The 8618-nt window shown below is 40.1% G+C and overlaps 1 protein-coding gene across 2 annotated transcripts in view; it reads right to left on the bottom strand.

The window, feature by feature from the left end:
* Positions 1-1189: 1189 nt before the first annotated feature.
* Positions 1190-8618, bottom strand: part of CUNHXorf58 (chromosome unknown CXorf58 homolog) — a 29280-nt gene continuing 21851 nt past the window's right edge. Inside the window, exons 6-8 of one of the 2 annotated variants that reach the window (XM_017514569.2) lie at positions 4837-5066; positions 1790-1946; positions 1190-1249 (exon numbers count right to left, since the gene is read on the bottom strand). In XM_017514569.2, coding sequence (XP_017370058.1) covers positions 1190-1249; positions 1790-1946; positions 4837-5066 — 447 coding nt within the window. The remainder of the gene's footprint in view (positions 1250-1789; positions 1947-4836; positions 5067-8618) is intronic. The other variant, XM_037733467.1, reaches the window with a different exon arrangement.

Genomic DNA, 8618 nt, shown 5'->3' with positions numbered 1-8618 from the left:
AACCTACGTGTTTTAAATGTTAAGTAAAATGAAAAATTGGATTTTTAAAGTTCAATAAATTATTGCACTTTAATTATCATAGCCTCTGTGTAAAGTTTGATATGATCCAACAGCCTGGATCACAAAAGAAATCAATAATTTGTACTATATCAGGAATGACAATTTATCAGTTCAAAATGAAATTGATAAATATTACTCCAAACAGACTTGATACTTCAAAAATAACCAAAGTACATTAAAGCAGATGCAACATTCTGTTCCAGGTACTTCTCATGCTCAATAATAATTAGGTATGCCATGTCATGTCTCCTGTAGCAATAAATCCATTATTACTTTTATTATAATTCAGAATAGGTCATTTACAAGCTGTTCTGTAAAAGCAAATTTCAACTTAAAAAAAGACACTGGAAGATGACTCAAAAGCAGTCTTTCATTCTGTGAATTCTAATATTTATGCTAAGCATGGCCTGTTCAGATATTTATTTAAATGAAGGAAAATCCAAATCGGATAAAAGTCTCAGGGACTAATTTACTCATAATTTCTTGAACAAAACTATACTGCTAGTTAAAGGGCAAGTAATAGAAATAATTTGTTTAGATTAAAATTCTGTCAGTAGAAGAATGTGTTCCTAGGGCAATACAAAAAGGCTTAAAATATGTCACACATTTAGTTAAGATAGCATACTCAGCCAAGCGCAGTGACTCACAGCTATAATCCCAGCACTTTGGGGAGGCCGAGGCGGGCTGAATCACCTGAGGTTGGGGGTTCGACACCAGCCTGACTAACATGGAGAAGCCCCATCTCTACTAAAAATACAAAATTAGCCAGGTGTGGTGATGCATGCCTATAATCTCAGCTACTTAGGAGGCTGAGGAAGGAGAATCACTTGAACTCAGGAGGCAGAGGTTGCAGTGAGTGGAGGTTGTACCACTGTCGTCCAGCCTCAGCAACAATAGCGAAACTCTGAAGAGGATACTCAGGACTTGCTTCTATGTTATTTTCCTTTATTACTCATATGCATCATTTATAGACAGACAAGCAGATTGTTAAACAACTTGGATATTCTGTCAATTAGCTGTGCATTATGATGGAGAATTACCAGCTGCCAAATTTTGATACCAGAAAAATGAGTCCTTTTTTTCTTTTTTCAGTTGACTTTCTGATGTAGATTCCTTAGTTTTCACTATGTCAAAAGCTGGAGTGGAGATGAAAATTATCCTTTGCACCTGAGGTGTCCATTTTCGGTTCCTAGGCAGAATTATCAATAAAAGTGGGAAGTGTTATATATTTGGTTTTTTACTACTTTGTATTTTAATATTTGACTATATTTATCCTCATCCCAAAATATTTACAGTGATTTTTTTTTTTAATTACAAAGTAATATATGAATACATGTCCACTGTAAATTCCTATGATGTAAAAGTATACTGAGGCAGACTTTACATCGTATAGCTCTTGGTAAGTTTAGATAGAAATGACTTCCATTTTGAGAAAAGCACCATCAGAGATGTGCTGAATCAGCAGTGTCAACACAGACAATAATTTTTTTTTTGCCGACTCATGCTGATATGGAGCCAAAACAGCTGGGTTTTATCAGGATTGCTACCAATATTAAGAATATCTTTGAAATGTTACCAAGATGAAATTAGCTTCACATTATCCATGATAAAATGTGTCAAATGTGTTTCAGCCTTGAACTTTAGGAAAATTCCACTTATGTAAGTACAGCTACTTACAGACAGTTTGAATATTGTCCAAAACAATGAATTCAGTACAAGTTAAACTTACGGTTGCCTCAGAAGTATTTTTTTCTTTAGCCAAATAAGCTTTTCTCATTTTTTCAACTTTCTTTAGAGCTTGCTTGGATCGACGACCCAGATATTTAACTTGATTTTGCTGTTTATAGGGCCGATATGGAGGTCGGGTAGTTAAAGGTGGTAGAGACCTAGAAAATGTTTGTATTAAAAACAAAAAAATCACACAATAAAATTTAAACACAAAGCAAGTTTCAAATTTTATTAAAGATTTCTCTAGAAAATATAGACCTTAGCAACATTGGAGCAGCATTGCATGTAAGCTTTTAGGTTAAAGTTACCATTTCTGCTTGAGTTTATATAGCATAGATCTTTATCTGGCACTTATGAAGGTGTACAGGTGATGATATTGACAGCGATGATGATAAAAATTATAAAACCTGATATCAGTTTAAAATTAGCTTCCCTAGAAAATACTGTGTAGTAGCCATTTGAATCTTATTTTTTTACACCATATACTAACACAAAAAAGTATTACATTTCGGCTGGGCGTGGTGGCTCATGCCTGTAAGTCTATCACTTAGAGACGCTGAGGCAGGTGGATCACCTGAGGTCAGCAGTTCGAAACCAGCTTGGTCAACATAGTGAAGCCCTGTCTCTACTAAAAAAAATACAAAAATTAGCCAGGTGTGGTGGCAGGCACCTGTAATCCCAGCTACTTGGGAGGGTGAGGCAGGTGAATTGCTTGAACCCGGAGGTGGAGGTTGCAGTGAACCGAGACCGCACCACTGCACTCCAGCCTGGGCAACAGAGCGAGACTCTGCCTCAAAAAAAAAAAAATTACATTTCATAATGGTTGGAAAAACAAGCTGTTTTTATCAGTGCTGGGATCAGATGCTATGCCCATAATCCCCTTGTCCTTAACATTATAAGGCACATAGACTCAACTTTCAACTGCCAGCATCGGCATCACTCAGCCTGAAAGCTTTCTTTGAAAAGCAAAGCCCTGACTTGGAGGTAATGACAAGGAAAAAAATAAATAAAAGATAAATAAAAAAGAAAAGCACAGCCCATGTGCAGGGGAGGTCAGAAGTGCCGGAGAATGAATGTCTCCCTTCCTAAGCAACCCTTAACCAATGACTGATGGGTGTTGATGTATCAATACTGTAATTCCCTTCCCCTCTGTGGGATAATTCTGAGTTGCATGTTCTACATTGGCTCTGACATTCCCAGGGGGGATTAAGCTCCAGTTACCCGCAGTGGTAACTTGCTTGCTAACACACACTGTTTTGGCTGCCTTCCACTTTTCTACCCTCTCCCTTCAGTGGTTCCTGGGATCACCTCCCAAATAAACTACTTACACTCAAATCTCTGTCCAGGGTTTGCTTCTAGGAGATGCTAAGCTACAACTGCATTTAAAGATGCGTTTTTTTTGTTTGTTTTTTTTTTTTTGTTTTGAGTCGGAGTGTCACTCTTGTTGCCCAGGCTGGAGTGCAATGGCGTGATCTCAACTTACCGCAACCTCTGCCTCCCAGGTTCAAGCGATTCTCCTACCTCTCCTACCTCAGCCTCCTGAGTAGATGGTATTACAGGCATGTGCCACCACACCTGGCTAATGTTTTGTATTTTTAATAGAGATGGGGTTTCTGCATGTTGGCCAGGCTGGTCTCGAACTGGTGACCTCAGGTGATCCACCTGCCTCTATCTCCTAAAGAGCTGGGATTACAGGCGTGAACCATCACATCCAGCCTCATGGATGCTTTTATGAAAGTATGTTTTCCTCTTCAATTGATTAAGAATTTGGCTACTTATTTGGCTCTTAAATGATTTATTCTTGGATGCTCAGTAGGATAAATCCAAATAGCAGGGAGACCACTGTTATAAATGGTGGCAGAGAAAATTACATCATTTATTTGACCTTGGTGGTAATAGGGTTAAATTCTATATTCGGTGCTCATATGGATGAGTTAGAGAAAATATATTTCATGATGACAGACTGTGCCCTAAACCAGGCCATCTGTCTGGCAAATGTATAGCCTTGATCATAAAATATATGGGTTAAATTATGTTATTGGGTCAGAATCACTCATCTCTACTCCTGAGAAAAACCCCGGCATGTTTGCTTGACAGTGGGTCATCAGTATCTTCTTCATGTACAAAGGGAGTATTTTTCATTTCAATTATAAGAGTGTGAAAATAGATTACCAGTAGGTCTTACATATTATTATCTCTTTCTTTTTTTAAGAAAGCAGCTCAATTTGTAAATAAGATAGGCTAAGAGAGGCTTAGTAATGGAAAGAGAAAAGGAATATAATTGGAGCGGTTATATTCTGTCCATGTTGTTTCAGATCATAATACATCTATTTTGCCACAACATGCATTTCTACAACTGCCTCACGTGCTATTGGTAAAAAGGGGAATGACGTCACTCTAATTTATATGCAATTTATCCTAGGCAAAGGGAGCCAGAGTAGCAAGAATAGAATCATAACCTTCAGCAGAAAAGGAAAAAGCCCTCAGCTCTGTGCTGCAGGGGCGAGGGGAGCCCTTTTGGCTTTATTCATGAGAACAAAAATGAGTACCTGTATCAAATGCTGTCTTCCCAGAGAGGCACACCCCACCGCCAAGTCACCCTCACTGCCCTCCACCCTACTCCTTCCCCACCCCCATTCTGGCCTTGGAAGGCTCCTGGTTCTTGGCAGATTGAACCGTCTCTCATGTCCACTTAAAAGGCAACCACGCTGGCCCAGGGTCCCACTTCTACGTGCGCTGTCCCCATGCCCACTACCTGCTCTAATGAAAGAGTTGCCAGTATCTCCACTCTGTGGTGGTTGTTTGTACATTTTCTGTGGCAGCCTTCAGCTACACTGAGCTGCCTATCTGGTGGTATAAGTTATCTCCCCAAGTACCAATTGTTCTTTTTGTTAGTGCTCTGTTTACAAAGTTGCCTAAGTTTTGAGCAATCTGCTCCAACCCTATTTTTTCCATATATCCTATTATCTTTAGTGAGCTATCGGGCAGAATGTGAACAGTTTCGGATATGCCCCTAGTATTGTAACCCCAATGAAGAATCTGTTTTACCTAATTTCAGAAACAATCTGTAGCTGATGCTTATGCATCTCTTCCGTTACTGGTCTCCGTGACAGAAACTTCATTTTGTTTTGTAGACGGGTTGAGATTACTCCAGACTCTGAATAATGAACTATGTCATATATTAGCGTTGACCTGGGAATGTTCTCAAGGTTTAATTTTCGCCAGCTGTTATTTCTGCCACCAGAAGACGCTGGGGCTTCATCCAGAAAACTGCGATACTGTATGGAAAAAACAATTAAGAATGATTAGTTGGCTAGGTGGGGTGGCTCACACCTGTAATCCCAGAACTTTGGTGGGCTGAGGTGGGTGGATCACCTGAGGTCAGGAGTTCAAGACCAGCCTGGCCAACATGGTGAATCTCCATTTCTACTAAAAATGCAAAAATTAGCAGGGCGTGGTGGTACATGCCTGTAGTCCCAGCTACTCGGGAGGCTGAGGCAGGAGAATGGCTTGAACCTGGGAGGCGGAGGTTGCAGTGAGCCAAGATAGGACCATTGCACTCCAGCCTGAGTGACAAAGTGACTCCATCCCAATAAAATGAAAAATAGGAAAGAAAAGAAAAACAATTAAGAATGATTAGTTGGCCCAGTGTGTAATCCCTGCACTTTGGGAGGCTGAGGTGGGTGGTCTCCCAACTTGAGGTTGGGAGTTCAAGACCAGCCTGGCCAACATGGTGAAACCCCGTTTCTACTAAAAATACAAAAATTAGCCAGGCGTGGTGGTGCATGCTTATAGTCTCAGCTACTCAGGAGGCTGACACAGGAGGATCACTTGAGCCCGGGAGGCAGAGGTTGCAGTGAGCCAAAATTGCACCACTGCATTCCGGCCAGGGCAAGAAAGTAAGACCCTGTCTCAAAAAAAAAAAAAAAAAAAAAAAAAAAAAAAAAAAAAAAAAAAAAAAAAAAAAAAAAAAAAAAAAAAAATTGATTGGTTGTGGGTGCTCTAAAATGGTTTTAGACACATTTCCCATGGTTCCACTCAAATGTCACTTCATCCAAAAGGATTTTTTGATTCCATCTCTGAACTTTATCGGCATCACTCTTCTATGACTCTTATTACTGACTACTCCATGTTTTTGTTATCTGTGTATGACTTAGCTCCCTTATTGGAAAGCAGGAGCTATGCTACACAGTATCATGCACATAGTATCACACTCACTAAATATTTATTTAATGCATCTACATTTTTATGGCAAATATAACTCAGATGTTAGGCCTAAAAATTAATGATAATAGCTATGTGTTCTGCATATATGGTAGAGCTTGTTCATGATGTACTTGGGTTGAGAGGACTTTTTCTTATTTTTTTTGAAACAGGGTCTCGTTCTGTCACCCAGACTGGAGTGCAGTGACATGATCATGGCTAGCAGCCTCAACCTCCCCGGCTCCAGTGATCCTCCTGAGTAGCTGGGACTACAGGTACACACCACCATGTCTGGCTAATATATATATGTATATATTTTTTTTGAGATGGAGTTTCGCTCTTGTTGCCCAGGCTGGAGTGCAGTGGCATGATCTCAGCTCACTGCAACCTCTGCCTCCTATGTTCAAGCGATTCTTCTGCCTCAGCCTCTAGAGTAACTGGGATTAGAGGTGCCCACCACACCTGGTTAATTTTTTATATTTTTAGTAGAGATGGGGTTTCATCATGTTGGCCAGTCTGGTCTCGAACTCCTGACCTCAGGTGATCCACCTGCCTTGGCCTCCCAAAATGCTGGGATTACAGGCGTGAGCCACTATGCCTGGCCAATTTTTAAATTTTTTGTAGAGATGGGGTCTCACTATATTGTCCAGGTTGTTGAGAGGACTTTTGCCCCAAACTTTTTAGCAATATGAGTTCATTTCTCGTGTGAAGTGGAGAATTTCACTATTTTCATTTGGAGTATTTGCAGAAATCTCACTTTTCGGCTGGGTGTTGTGGCTCACACCTGTAATCCCAGCACTTTGGGAGGCCAAGGCAGGCAAATAACAAGCTCAGAAGTTTGAGACCAGCCTGATCAACACGGTAAAAGCCTGTCTCTACTAAAATACAAAAATCAGCTGGATGTGGTGGCACACACCTGTAATACCAGCTACTCAGGAGGCAGAGGCAGGAGAATCACTCGAACCTGGGAGGTGGAGGTTGTAGTGAGCTGAGATTGCAACACTGCACTCCAGCCTGGGTGACAGAGTGAGACTCCAGAAAGAAAGAAAGAGAAAAAAGAGAGAGAGAGAGAGAGAAAAAGAGAGAGAGAGAGAGAGAGATCTTTTTTTCCAATTTAAAATGATATCAAATTAGGAATTAAAAATACAAATATATATCATCAATTTAACATTCTAATTGTGCATTTAAGAGCCAGGGATGGGGCAGGAGGAGCTATAGTGCTAGGAAACAGAATAACAAGAAGGCCTTTAGGGTATATTAGACAGACAGTCACACTTATGCTTTCAAGCACACATACACACAGATGCACATACACATATACTCTCAACATATACACACCCTCACACTCACACACATACAGAGGAGGCAATCCTACCTTTGCACCATTTCATCTTTTTTTCTCTTTTCTGGAGAACATGGTCTCGCCATGTTGCCCAGGCAGATCTCAAACTCTTGGGCTAAAGTGATCCTCTGGCCTCTGCCTCCCCAAGTGTTGGGATTACAGACATGAGCCACTGCACCTGGCCTTTTCAAACCTTTTTTTTTGAGATGGAGTCTTGCTTTATCATCCAGGTTGGAGTGTAGTGGCATGATTTCAGCTTACTGCAACCTCCACCTCCTGAATTCAAGCAATTCTCCTGCCTCAGCCTCCCAAGTAGCTGGGACTACAGGCATGCGCCACCACGCCCGACTAATTTCTGCAGTTTTAATAGAGACAGGGTTTCACCACATTGGTCAGGCTGGTCTCAAACTCCTGACCTCAGGTGATCCACCCACCTTGGCCTCCCAAAGTGTTGGGATTACAGGCGTGAACCACCACACCTGGTCTCCTGTTGCTAGCTCTTCAGCTCAAAGATCACAATATAAATGACAGATATTCATTATGATTAGTGACAAATCAGGTCATACCTTCCAAAGTCAATCAGTGACTGGTCATTGTGAATCTGTTATTCATTTCACACAGAGACAGCAAAATATATAATTGTGTTGCCTTTTTGTTTCCCAATGATAAATCCATGTGACATTTTACAAAAATGGAAAATCAGAAGAGGGAATTGGCCATCAAAGAAACAAAAAGTGGTAACACTTGAAGTGAAATTGGAATCAATCGTAATGCTGACACTGCCATCGTTCAAGACATTGCAGATCTACAGCTAGAGGAACTTGGTGAGGATGAACTTATCAACATAAATGAGGAAAGTGGCTGTGATAAAAGGATGACACTTTCCCAGTGGAAGTCATGCTGGCCAAAAAAAACTTCATACTGAAGAAACTCTGAGATATTTTGCAACATTTAAAGCGCAAAGAATAAAATGTTGGCAGCTGATCCAAATTTTAAAAGGAATATGACAATACACCAAGACATAGAAAAGACACCTGTAAGTTATATGAGAAGAACAAGAAGGCAAACACTGTTTAAACTACTCTTGATAAGTTGTTTTTTTCAAGCTTTATTAGGGTTCACATATCATACAATCAACAATTTAAAGTGTACAATTCAATGGATTTCAGTCTATTCACAATTGGTAAGATTTTTTATGAAGAAACAAAACACTTTATGTTTCTAGTGTTTCAAATTATAGTATACTAAAAGTCTACTAAATATGTTGGGTTTTTTTCTTTCATTT

Source organism: Cebus imitator, unplaced genomic scaffold, assembly GCF_001604975.1.
Source record: "Cebus imitator isolate Cc_AM_T3 unplaced genomic scaffold, Cebus_imitator-1.0 Scaffold527, whole genome shotgun sequence".
In the NCBI taxonomy this organism is placed as follows: Eukaryota; Metazoa; Chordata; class Mammalia; order Primates; family Cebidae; genus Cebus; species Cebus imitator.
The sequence above is the reverse complement of the archived record's forward strand: the minus strand, read 5'-3'. Positions and strand labels throughout refer to the sequence as shown.